Raw genomic sequence first — 13,397 nt, forward strand, 5'->3', positions numbered from 1 at the left:
GTGATATCCGTTTGTTGTACGATATTTCTCGCCGCCTTAGTGGTGCCAGGATGAATACAAAGATGCCGCTAAAGGACAGAGCTAGTCAGCTATTGACTGACCGTACAGAACAGCTTAAGCGATGGACTGAACATTTTGAACATCTCTTCCGAGTTTCAAATGTCAGAGACCAACAAAACCAGCAGCGTATGACGCCTACAGTTCGTCGAATTAATCGCGTCAACTCGGAGGCACCATCGCTGGATGAAATTGTAGCAGCCATCAAGAGTATAAAATCCATTAGAGCGCCAGGGATAGATCGTATTTCAGCCGAAATGCTTAAAGCTGACCTATCTTTGTCAGCCCAGATGATGCATCAGCTTTTCAGCAATATTTGGGAAACCGCAACTTTTCTGGTGGACTGGATGCAGGGCATATTGGTCAAAGTCCCTAAGAAAGGAGACCTAACGGAATGAGGTAACTGGCGTGGCATCACGTTGCTCTGTATTACTCTCAAAGTACTCTGTAAGATAATCCTCAACCGGATCCAGGAGAAGATCGACGCTACTCTCCGGCGGCAGCAAGCAGGATTCCGTGCTGGCCGATCATGTGTAGACCATATCACAACGCTCCGCATTATATTGGAGCAGATCAACGAATTCCAGGACTCTCTTCTGCTGGTGTTCGTTGACTTCGAAAAGGCGTTCGACAGACTCAATCATGAAAACATCTGGGGCGCACTTAGGCGTAGAGGAGTTCCAGATAAGCTAGTCCATCTCATCGAGGCTCAGTACGAGGCGTTCTCGTGCAAGGTTTTGCACGACGGCGTCTTGTCTGACCCCATAAGAGTTACTGCTGGCGTGAGACAGGGCTGCATTTTATCACCGCTTCTGTTTCTCATCGTTATGGATGAGATATTAGTTGGAGCAATTGACAGTAGACCAAATCGAGGATTGCCTTGGAATCCTCTAACGATGGAGCAGCTAAATGACCTCGACCCAGCCGACGACATTGTCTTGCTCGCACAACGCCGAAACGATGTGCAGAGTAAGTTAGATGACCTTTCCGAGAGCTCCCAGGCAGCAGGTCTCACAGTCAATGTAGCGAAAAGTAAGTCTATGGTATTGAACACTGACAATTCCACCAATTTCACAGTAGCGGGACAACAAGTTGAGCAGGTAGACGCCTTTCAATATCTTGGTAGCCAAACAACGCCCGATGGTGGTACTAAGACTGATATAGCCACACGGATCAGGAAGGCCAGGGGTGCCTTTGCAGGTCTGCGAAACATTTGGCGCTCAAACCAGATCACTCTACGTATGAAAACCCGAATCTTTAATTCAAACGTTAAATCCGTACTGCTGTATGCCTGCGAAACGTGGTGCGTCTCAGCGGAGACAACGCAAAAACTGCAGGTATTCATTAACCGGTGCCTGCGATATATTATTCGTGCCTGGTGGCCTGATAATTGGATATCCAATGAGGAACTCCATCGTCGGTGTCATCAACGGCCGATAGCCACAGAAATTCGTGAGCGTAGATGGAAGTGGATCGGACACACCTTGAGGAAAGGAGCGAACGAGGTTTGCAGAGAAGCACTCGACTGGAATCTACAAGAACAGCGTAGAAGAGGCAGACCCAGAGGTTTATGGCGACGGAGCTTGGCCAACGACATCCGGGTTGTAGACGAGAACCTGTCCTGGCGACAGGTAAAAGCCATGGCGGGTAACCGTCAGCAGTGGAGATCTCTGATTTCATCCCTTTGTTCTGCCAGACCGGTGGACATGGACACATAAGTAAGTAAGTATACTCCATCTAGCGGACTAGTTCCTAACTTCAGTGTTCGTTACCAAATGCGTCTTGGCTTTACAAACAACTTTGTAGTAAATAGCAACCTTCTAGCTCATTACGGTTCTAAAATATTCCTAAATGAATTTAATTTCTTCATTATTAGCGCCATCTAGCGAATCAGTTCCGAACTTTGTTGTATGTCACCGGATGTGTCTTAACTAGATAAGCAACTTGGTCGGAAGTCGCAACCTTCTAACTCTTCACAAACTTGAGCTATTGCCCGCCGTGTACTCAGTACACGATGCGACCGCTTGTCTAACTTTTTTCATTTCAAAAAAGTTACGTTAGTGGTCGCGCTGGTGTACTCTGAGTATAGCAATTTTCGACCACTATTTTTATTTCTTTTTGCTATATTTTGGCATCATTAGAAAGAGGAAGAGTAGATCTTCGAATCCAACCAAAACCCGGTGTGATTTGATTAAAATTTCGATGATTTTTTTCACGTTTTTCGAAAACGCGTGTACGCAGTACACTAGCGCGACCGCTCTAGGGTTGAAACTCAGTTCAGCCAGGCTCAAATTAAAGTAGTTTCGCAGATTTGCATATTGTAGAAGTGGTGCATACGGATACTTTTTTCATTCATATGACACAAAGCCCTCCGGTTTCGTCACACATCATGTGTGTGAAAGCTCACTCGGATTCCTGCCACCAATACCACAATATTCAGTCCAAAACAGAGTTACACAAAAATAACAAAAACAGACTCATCTACATGTCGCTCCGGTGAAAAACAATCGGCGCAGTAGTGCAAACTTTGTTTGACATTTCACCGAAAGCTTCGCTCCATTCCGCGAAAGCCGTGTGTGGTGGGTGCGAAATGATGGAGACGCCTGCGCGCATCGCGTTGCTCCAATATCGATCGTCAACGGTTCTCTCGTGCACACACTACATAAGAGCGCTCTCTAAACTTGACAAAACGGTAGGTAAAAGCTTTCTCCGGCAGCCATAAGCGCTGCTGCATTGGAAGGACCAAAAATCTTCATTCTGTATCGAACGGTATCAATGAGCAGTTAGTTGTAACGGGACGGATCTGCTTACTTTTGCGGTTGGTGGTTTTGCTAGGACAAAAGAAAAATTGTTCACCCCCGCAGAGTGGAAATAAGGATGTGAATTTGCTGCTAGCAAAGTGTCGCAATATTTAGTAGGTGTCAGATCATTATTTTTCTGAGTGAATCTCCAATTGCTAGTGACAAATAGAAGCAGGATAATCATTCAAGGAAAATCTTACTCATGAACCAGTGCCTAACACAAGGCAGGAAGAAAGATATCGATTTAGTGGTTCCGTACTGAGAACAGTGCACAGTGGAGGGTGAAATATAAAATTGTGTGCGAGCTGCGGAAGCAGATTTTCCTGCCAGCTGGAATATTCATCGACATCGAGGCAGATAAAAAAGGGGAGTCGTGTGTTTGTCGAGCTAGTCTGTTGCTGGTGAAAAACGACGCAAAATGGGCGACCACGGCCCGGATATGAACATACTGGAAACTGGTAAAATAACTTTGTTTTTATGCTAACATTTGAAGTCGCTTAATCTTTGCATATGTTGAGGTAAGTTAAGGTATAATCCAGTGGCTGTTACAGAGAAAAAATGACGATTACCGGATAACGGGGGGATTGAGTTGACCCCGTCAGCAAGCCAATCGTGACTGCTAAATTGATTTGTATGTGATTACATAAAGCGAATGGAGGGATGAGGCAAATTGAATCTTATTGGGTTTCTCATTTCGGTTTTGATGTCCTATAATCCGTAGCGTTGAAATAATAGGTGTAAAACCTTTGGCATATATTGGTGCTACATGTTCGGATTGAATTAATTCGATAACATCCATTGACATCTTTATATGAGTGATTTTTAGAAAAAAAAAAACTCTTACATATTCGATCGTAACATTTCTTCATTCCAATCCTGGTTTAATTTTCTATTAAAGAGTTTACTTTTATAAATGATGGTCTTTCACACCAACACATTTTTAACTGAAAACTGATTTGGATCAGATATGAATTCTCGATCATGTTTTCAGTCTCAGTTTTGCAATATTACAGCCGCATTGATTGTCAATCTTATCTCCTTCATCATGAAGAAATTTTTCTCTGCTATTAAATTTTACCACGGTTTCTCAATTTTGCTTTACTACTAATATCAAAATATTTAGCACTTTCGAGATAAATATTGTTCAAATTCGTTCATTGATTTAGTGTTTCACCCTAATTTATTTTATTTTCAAACAAACTTGGCAACGCATTATACAAAATTCATGCATTTTTTCTCAAGTCTGTTTCAAGTATACTAAGTCGTTTCCGAGATATGTAAATATTTAATGGCTAGTTATACTAGTTTTGTCATCAGCTATAATCCTGCATATAACATGAAGTATCAAGACATGCAAATTTTTATAAAACTAAACTTCTACGTTCACTTCAAACGTCGGTCAAAACAATTGTAACATGGCAAACAGGATACATAAAACTTAGGGGTCACGTTATATTCACGTTTATTATTCCTCCCTAACTAACTTCCTGATGGATAACATCTCGACCGTAATAGCATAATATTTTACGTGAGCAACTCGATGTGAAGAGGCGAAAAAAGACTCGTTTATCTCACACTTAGGAGTTGGAAAAATTATTTTCGTTAAGCGTCGGTATATGTCGTTTGTGACAAATTTTATAAAACTTCCAGCCGCAACTGCAGATCTCTTGCCAGACCAAGAGTTTCCTGGCAAATTAATTTGCAGAAACATACTTAAATTTGCTGAGGACATCTCCTTGAGTATTGACCACAAAGAACGTTTGCGCTGGAAGGTGCCCAAAATCCTTATTCATATATTTATGTGCCCTTGTCCTTCGTCAGAACCTTGTTGGACAACTTTCGAGCGTGACTTTTAGCCACTACGTTCTGCTTCAGTGTTTTGCACGAAGTGAACGATAACCTTTACGCAGACGAATTCTCAAGACGGTACTGTTGTTAAAAATGTATACGGTAGACCTGATCAATTCGAATGATTTCGCAATTTTTGATCTCGACCATGCTGGATTTTCAACGTGGGTGTCCAAAATTAATTTTCTTCTTCCGGACTCCATCTGTCACAACATTTTTTGAAGCGAATAAAATGTAACCAAACTTCAACTCTTAAAATAAACAAAGATAAAAAGGAGACTTTTGTAAAAAAAACGCTATCAAAAGATTCCAAATCCAACCACTAGTTGTATAGTAAAATGAACAGTGCGTCCAGATATTAAGTGCAAATGAAAGCTCAGATTCTCAGTAGCTTTGAAATCAAATTGATTGGACATATCTGAAGCAGGAAGGGTAATGCGATTAGAGTTGGGCCACCGTGTTTATGCAGTTTTAGTAGCTCTTACTATCTATGTGCAATCATTGTAAAACTTCTTACAGTGAAAGCTAACTCTTCAAAAATATTGTGAGTTCTAATTGTGTATTGCTAATTGCAAGGAAAATTGTCCAATCAATAACTGCGCAATCGCTCATAAAAGTGCTATTTGAGCTTAAATCGTTTCGGTCTCTTCGGCGCACTTATTGCTTCCTTGCCTATTGCTACGAAAAAGTGCGCCGAAGATACCGAAACGATTTGATGTGAAATAGCACTTTTATGAGCGATTGCGCACTTTGGATGGTATAATTTTCCTTGCAATCAGCAATATACAAAACTTGCGTACCGATTTCGTGTGGTTCAGCCGTCTGCCCAAAATCGCAGTTTTGCAATCAGGCAGCCGGGAACCACGCAGCATCGCACCTCCTAGCTTAGCTAGTCAATAGAGCATTACCGGGTATGGCCGCGAGGAGGCGCTAGGTAGGGGCTTGAGATGGCAAGAGCTATGTTGGTCGCTTTCGTGTTTGCCTTCCCCATTTAATACCCTTGCGTACCGATTTCAAGTTTTCCTTTTTTAAGTGAACTTTTCTTCAAGAAATGATTCATGAAATGCAATTATCATGATAGGTATTGAAAATATGTGTGTTGTGCTTCATACGAAGGTCTTAGAAAAATTTTGTCCTCTAAAGTGGATAGAGCACCACGAAATGCTACAAAATCGCTTATTGGTAACTAGAAAAGAAAGTTCCAGGAAGTAATCGCGACGTTGATCCAAACTTGATCCACTTTCTGATTGGTTGTAACTCCCGAGCAGGAGCGAAGAGCAAATTAATATCAAAATGTGTTATGGAAATCGAATAACTCATATCAAAATTTGATCTTGTCTTGGCTGACATAGTAGGTAAAATAACAAAAAATAATATCAAAATTTTGTTCCTTTAAGGCCAAAAGAATAACTACTTGTGTTATTTGAATAACAAAGGAGCAACATGACTGTATTCAGAGTTTGGAATAAAATATTTTAGTATTATTAAGGTATTGAATAACAAATGTAGTAGCATATGACATATAAAAAACTAATTTTATAAAATATTCATAATTTAAAATCTCTTCAATCAAAAAAAAATTATGAAATATATCGAATGTCATTTTAAGGTCACAATAAGATATGATAACAAAATCAGTTATTAAACTCATCTTACAAACAATGTTTTAAATATCTACTTAATATCAAAATGTGCTATCAATGTATCTCCATATCTATTCAATAACAAAATATAGTATTTTACTTTAGTTTGATATAGTTTTGATATTATTTTGCTCTTCGCTCCTGCTCGGGCTGACATGCAACCTTTTGTTGGAAAATATTTCCTAAATCGAAATAATTTGCTCACTATTTTTGTAGTACTTGAGATTATTTCATCGACATGGTTCCGAAATAGATCCGTCCAGATATTGACAAATTCGACAGAAACCTTTGCGCTGCCAGTGGTGGTCTTTGGCTATAGAGTAGGGCGGGGCATAAGTGCGATGTTTGAAGTTGTCGTCAATTTTCGTGAGATATAAAGAAGGACTACAACATAATATATTTTATAGTGATGCAGTAATTCAATCTCTTCACATTCAACTACAAACCATCTGCGGTAATAGTGTTTTGCCGAATAAATTCTTCTTTCTTCTGATCAAGTGCAGATTCGCACTTTTACCCCGCTAGGCGCTTGACGGGGTTAGATTAAATTACGGAAAAGCGAAATATATTTTGTAAATTATTTTCGCCGTATTTTCAAAACAGATATGTGAGTGATGTAAAATGCTGCTACAAATTTTCAACAAGTAATATCCTCCTGTTGATATCGTATTTGCCGTATAACGAAAAATTACATCAAAACCGCCCTAAAATAACATTTGCACATAACTCAGCAACTATGCTTCGTAAGCAACCAAAGTTTATGTTAGATTCAAGCTGTCAAAGTAGTCACCGATCCATGCCAATGTAGAAAATTTACTCGGAATCTGCACTGATAAATCATTGAATCGCACTTTTACCCGCATCGCACTTTTACCCCTCCTTACTTTATAGTAATCATGAATAAAGATTCGATAGCCAAAGAGAACACTAATAGGAAATTACTTCTATGCAGTGCTGGAGCAACATGGTTCGCTAGATTAAATATTGTGGTTTATTCCTATTTTTTCTACATAATATAATGAAATAGACCTTTACCACATTTTTTTTTGTGGAAATTTCAATGAAAAATAAGGCAGAGACTGCTATGCGATTACTTAGGCCATCGACTAGTAAAATAATCGCATACCAGTCTCAGCTCTTCTCAGTCGTAGCCGGTCTGTCATAGAAATAGTTATGCTGCGAATAGCATTTTTTCTCAGCTTTTCAATAGTGGTCTCAAAATGAAGATCGATTAGGGTGCTCATGATGAAAACGGCGATTTTTTTTCTTAAAATCCTATATAGTGACTAAATCCAAGATGACCACCAAAAATTTTATTTTTACTGCATTTGAAAATCCTGTTCTTCTTCTCCGGACAATTTGAGATATCCTATGTCCAATACATTAAGGTATTTTGACGTAGGACTACGTCTTTGTTTACTATACCGGGTAGCACTCTTTGAAAAAGAAAATAGAAGTGTAACATTTGAATTAAAGATTTCAAATGCTAATAGCTACTATACTACTGAACGAAACATAATTGTTAATATGTCGCTGGATGGATAAAATGTCCAGCAATTTTATAGTAACATATTGTGCTTTGCAGCTGAACCTAGATTAATCTAGATGTTTTTCCTTAACACCAATGTATATGACAAAAGAAAACAGCAACGTTGCCGTTGTCGCTCTTTCTCTTTCTTACTTCAGCGATTTCACCATGTCGCACTTTTGTACCCAGTCACACTTTTACACTACGGTGTCCAGTAAGGTGCAAAATGCGGGATACTTATAACAATCTTTTATACTCTTAGTAATCAAAATAATCATAAGCATAAGCATAGGATACCGCCCTTGTGCTGCTACTCTGTTATTGACCAGGAGCGATGAAAATTGCAAAATGATGGCTGGAAAAAGCATACAGCACGCTATTCCTCATTGTGCAACCTTATCAAGTCCCTGCATGCTGATCAATGCCGACGCCGGCCACGTCCGAATGCGGGTCCTGGTAGGGTGGGAAGGAATGTTAGTCCAATACTTATTGGTACTAAAGACCAGGGAATCCTACTCGTAGACTTGTCACAACTGAAGCGATTGAGTGGGCCGTGAACAGGTTCTCTCCATACAAATCTCCTGGAACAGATGGAATATACCCTATTCTACTGCAGAAAGGACTCAAGTACTTCAAACACATTCTAAGAAAGATGTTTGTGTGTAGTATTGCTATTGGGATGTACAGCTGTTGGGATGTACAACTCAATGGCGCTAAATAACAATTAAGTTTATTCCTAAAGGTGGACGCACGACATACGAGCAAACAAAAAGTTTTAGACCAATCAGTCTAACGTCTTTCTTGCTTAAATCACTCGAGCAGATTGTTGATCACCACATCCGCGAAACAAGCTTAGTTGAAGTTCCTCTTCATTCAGCACAACATGCTTATCAAAGTGGCAAATCTACAACCACTTTATTACATGATGTGGTGAATAAAATTGAGGTTACTTTATCACAAAAGGAATCTTGCTTAGGAACTTTTTTGGATATTGAAGGCGCGTTTGATAACGTATCTTTCGCTTCCATTTTGGAGGCTGCTCGTTATCATAATGTGCCTTCAATAATCATAAAGTGGATAGAACAAATGCTTAGTAACCGATTGCTTTTTTCGTCCTTACGGCAAGCAAGCATTTGGAAGCAAAGTGTTTGTGGATGTCCACAAGGTGGCGTTCTCTCGCCTCTTTTATGAAACCTTGTGGCGGATGGTCTACTGAGGTAACTCAATGGTCTAGGCGATCCGTCATATGGTTTTGCGGATGACTATCTCATCCTAGTAGTTGGAAAGTGCATAAGCACATTATTTGAGTTAATGACTTCCACGCGTCGTGGAAACGTGGTGCCGAGAAACTGCACTTTCGGTAAATCCGAGCAAAACATCTATCGTTTTATTTTCAAGACGTAGAAATACCAATGCAGCTCGCGCTCTGCGCTTTTACGATTCGGATATTGTTGTTGTGAACGAGGTGAAGTACGTGGGATTGATTCTCAACTCCAAGCTTGACTGGTCCACAAATATTGATTTCCGAATAAAAAAAGTTCGCATAGCCTTTGGGAAATGTAGACGAGCAATTGGCAACTCTTGGGGGCTTAAACCCAAATACATACACTGGTTATACACGGTCGTTGTCAGACCAATACTGGCGTATGGTTGTCTTAATATTCAATATTAAACCCCTACACTTCCACCTGCAAGCAAGAGGCACCCCAAGAAACATTTTTGTTGTATAGTAGCTTATTAAACTATTGTACAGTTAATTCCCGTGGTACATGTGCTTGATAAGCTATTATACAACAAAAATGTTACTTGGGACTAATATGTGCTTGTCGACTACACGCGATTGGCCTTTGGCAGTCTGTGGACGGTTCCACTGGTCATACTCGATTGTGGTCGCAAATTGTTGCTGAGGACAAGTTTGCCCTTGCTCCTAGCGATGTAACGCTCATGCGTCCCGTATAGGACATTCTCAAGTGACTTTCCTCCTAGAGAGGAGTGGATGTCAGGCTACATGGAAAGGAAAATTTCCGACTATGTGGTCTGTTATACTGATGGTTCCCTGTACGAAGGTCGCGCGGATGCTGGTGTTTACTGCCGTGAGCTAGAATTGGAGGAATCCTATTCGTTGGGTAGTTACTGCACCGTTTTTCTAGCAGAAATCTTTGCAATTTATTTATGTGCGGAGCTCAGTTTGCACTTCAGAAAGAACTGATAGGCAAGATTATTTACTCCTGTTCTGATAGTCAAGCCGTTATAAAAGCTCTTTGTGCGGCTAATTCTAAATCTAAAACAGTCATCGCCTGCCACACCCAATTAGAAGAACTAAGCATTTTAAATGCCGTTCATCTGGCTTGGGTTCCTGGCCATTCTGGTATAACCAGAAATGAGTGGGCTGATGAACTAGCAAGATCTGGACCAGAAAAGTCGGTTTTCGGACCGGAACCTGCTTTATCATGTTGCGGCATGTTGGATAAAACAAAAGATTCGATCTTGGTTTTCATCTGAACATGAACGTTATTGGGAAAATCTTGAAACTGGTCGTCAAACGAAAAGTTTCATTGTTAAGCCTTGTGAGAAGGTTGCGAAATTTCTTTTGCAACACTCAAAGTTAAATTGCAGTATTCTTGTCAGATCACTGACTGGTCACTACAGACTAAATTATCATACGGCTATATATCATTATAATTTATGTGAATCCGACTACGGTACACCTTATCACGTAATTTGCAACTGTCCTGCAGTAGCACAATTGCGTCATAGGATCCTTGGATCCTACGTCTTAACTTAATCGGATTTTAGGAAACTAAGATTACGAGACATTTTGATGTTTCTTACCGAAAGCGGTATTGAGCTATAGGCTCTTATTTATCATGAGTATACCCCCCAGGGGATGTACTATTGATAAGTTAACTACCAAGGATTCCAGTATCTCCTCGGGGGTACAAAAATCTCTCTGTATGTATGTGTTTCTTTGTGTTTGTCCAAATTCCTCATCCACCCCTTCCTATTCCTCCTGTTTTCCTTTCCGTCCTCATCAGGTAAATGATGACACGGGCAAGATGGGCAAGGCACAAATCTTCCACATGACTGTGAGAAACGTGCTGCTCGAGCCAAAGATGCTGATACCTGATTGGGTCATTCGTGACTTCTGCGGGGTTGGAAATAGAACCCGGGTCCTCGGCGTGAGAGGCGTGAATGCTAACCACTACACCGGGATTGAGTCCCCTTCAACCGATTTTATCGTTTGAACATTTAACCTAGTCCAATTTGGTGTCCTGAAAGTGAAACGTTATAGAAAAGTGAGCGATTATCCTTTCCTTTTGCCAGATTGCATCTATGTATTGCAAGAATTTGTTCGGAACTGTTGTCTTGCACGGAAACAGAGCTGAAGGCATATTGGTTCATGCGACGTAACGCACCAATTTTCAAAGCGAGGAAATCAGCGACTGTCTAATCCGCGAAAAGTTTTTGAGCGTTTCATTTACTGCTTTGTGTCAGTTAGTTACTTGCAATTCTTTTCAGAATTTCAATTGTATTTCTGTCAAGAATACAAATAACTGTAAAGTAGAGTGGCTAGCTAGTTAGATAGCTAGATGCAGAGAACGTTAGTTAATTGATATTTAAACTGGCTATCCACGAGTTAGTCACAAACGCAGCCGGACCGCATTCGGTTACAACGAGCCAATTACTGAATGCATTAGAACTTTTTCGAAGGTGGAGGAACTGTTCAATTTCGGTGAACCAACGCACTTGTTTGCGCATCAAGCCATCAATTGTTTCAGCATGATATTTTTTTCTATCAAAATTTTATTCGCAGGTCATAAATTATAGACAATTTACTACAAAACCGCGTTTAAGCATATGGTAAAATGTAACATTGTTTTCCACTTTCACCGATGTTTCTCTATCATCAGATACCAGACTGTCAATTCAAAGTTTGCATTGGCTATCAAACAACGTATAAGTGAGATAAAACTTTACACTCGAATCTGCGCTCTAATCATATTTACGTAAACAATATAATAAAAGGGAACAATCATCTGCTTACCAACACGACAATGTCTCATTTGTACTATATCCCCTCATTCTTCCCAGGATATGACTCATTCCAATCGCACGGAAAACCGATGATGGCTCCAGTCGGTCCAGTTTCCGGGCAAAGCAAGAAGCGAGTATCAACGCCTAATAGTGCACTACAACTGCAGAAACACCCCAATTCACTGCAGGTTGACTATAGGCAGAAGCTTTGGCGTCATACACAACACAACCCTCTCTCTGTTTCTCTCGTACGCTCTCGACAATTTCCTTTCGAACAGTAAACCTCCAGCTTGGATGGGTAATTTTGCATGGAGCCACCATGGCTGACAGCCGCTTGTGGGTCGGCCTATTATGCATAATGAATATGATTTCGACTTGGCACAATTGTTGGCTTCCGCCTTCTGGCGTCGATCCATGACTGACGACTAGCCGAGCGTGATGGGAAACAGTTTAACTTTTCCGATGAATCATGCGTTGCAATTTGTGGGATAAGAAAGAGAAAAGAAAAAAAAGTTGGTGATTGAACGACGGTTTTAAAACTAATTCGAGAAAATTTATTATCATACAGATGATCAGGTTATTTTAACTCTTGATTTTCCTTTATAATAAATGAACCGAAATAAAAGTTTAGTTGTGCTGGAGTTTCGAGTAAAACTCAAACTATAATTGAATGAACTTTCATTACCTAGATAATCAAAGAATTGGCAAAATTAAATAGACTCGAATCTTCACTGCCTCACTTTTAGCAGCGATATCAAACGTCGAACCTTCTCTAAATGTGCCACCCTCTTGTTATCAAAACACAGACTGCCGCTGGGAGATAAATCGATATTCCATAATCATCTCCATGCCAGGCTGAAGCAACAAAATGACTGACTTAAGGTTAATAGCGTAAGGTCAAGGGCATCAGGTAAAGTGCGAAACAACAACTGAAGATTGAGATATTCGTCAGAGCGATTACACTGGTCAATCAGGACAGTTCAAGGATTCTCCAAACTAAAACAAATTACGAGAGATGAAAGTTAATTGATTGGCGTGTATTAGGAGTCGCAATTCTGTGCAGCACTCTTAAGAACGTGTATCGTACTGTAAGATGAAAAGCAACCAAGTTGTTGTTACCACTTCTTTTGGTGTCGATGGAAGTACTTTATTTATCAGCGATTAGCGTTCTGTTGAAGAGAAGTTTTAATTATAAAGCAGTTAGCTATTGAATTTGTTAATAATTTATTTATTAATTATGTCCATAGCTTACAGTAACTTGAAATACTCTTCTTCCTGAACAGTTATTTCATGAACAGTAGTTTGAAATACTCTTCTTCAATTTTTTAATGTTTGCCAGCTCATTGGCACAACCTAGTCAAGCTTTTCCTAGTTATTGAGTTGTCCTTCGATTTTCTTCGTCTATCATTTTTCTTCTTCAAAACATCTCCTCTATTGCATGCTAAATCAATATCAATATGACCTCTGTCGTCCGTGGTTTCCCGT

At 39.9% G+C, this 13,397-nt stretch overlaps 1 protein-coding gene across 1 annotated transcript in view; it reads left to right on the top strand.

The window, feature by feature from the left end:
* The first annotated feature begins 3,233 nt into the window (after positions 1 to 3,233).
* LOC128743101 (synaptotagmin-11) overlaps positions 3,234 to 13,397 on the top strand; it is a 48,902-nt gene continuing 38,738 nt past the window's right edge. The window contains exon 1 of the mRNA XM_053839624.1: positions 3,234 to 3,316. Within this exon, the coding sequence (XP_053695599.1) occupies positions 3,277 to 3,316 (40 nt within the window). The 5' untranslated portion in view covers positions 3,234 to 3,276. The remainder of the gene's footprint in view (positions 3,317 to 13,397) is intronic.

Source organism: Sabethes cyaneus, chromosome 3 (assembly GCF_943734655.1).
Source record: "Sabethes cyaneus chromosome 3, idSabCyanKW18_F2, whole genome shotgun sequence".
Classification (NCBI taxonomy): domain Eukaryota; kingdom Metazoa; phylum Arthropoda; class Insecta; order Diptera; family Culicidae; genus Sabethes; species Sabethes cyaneus.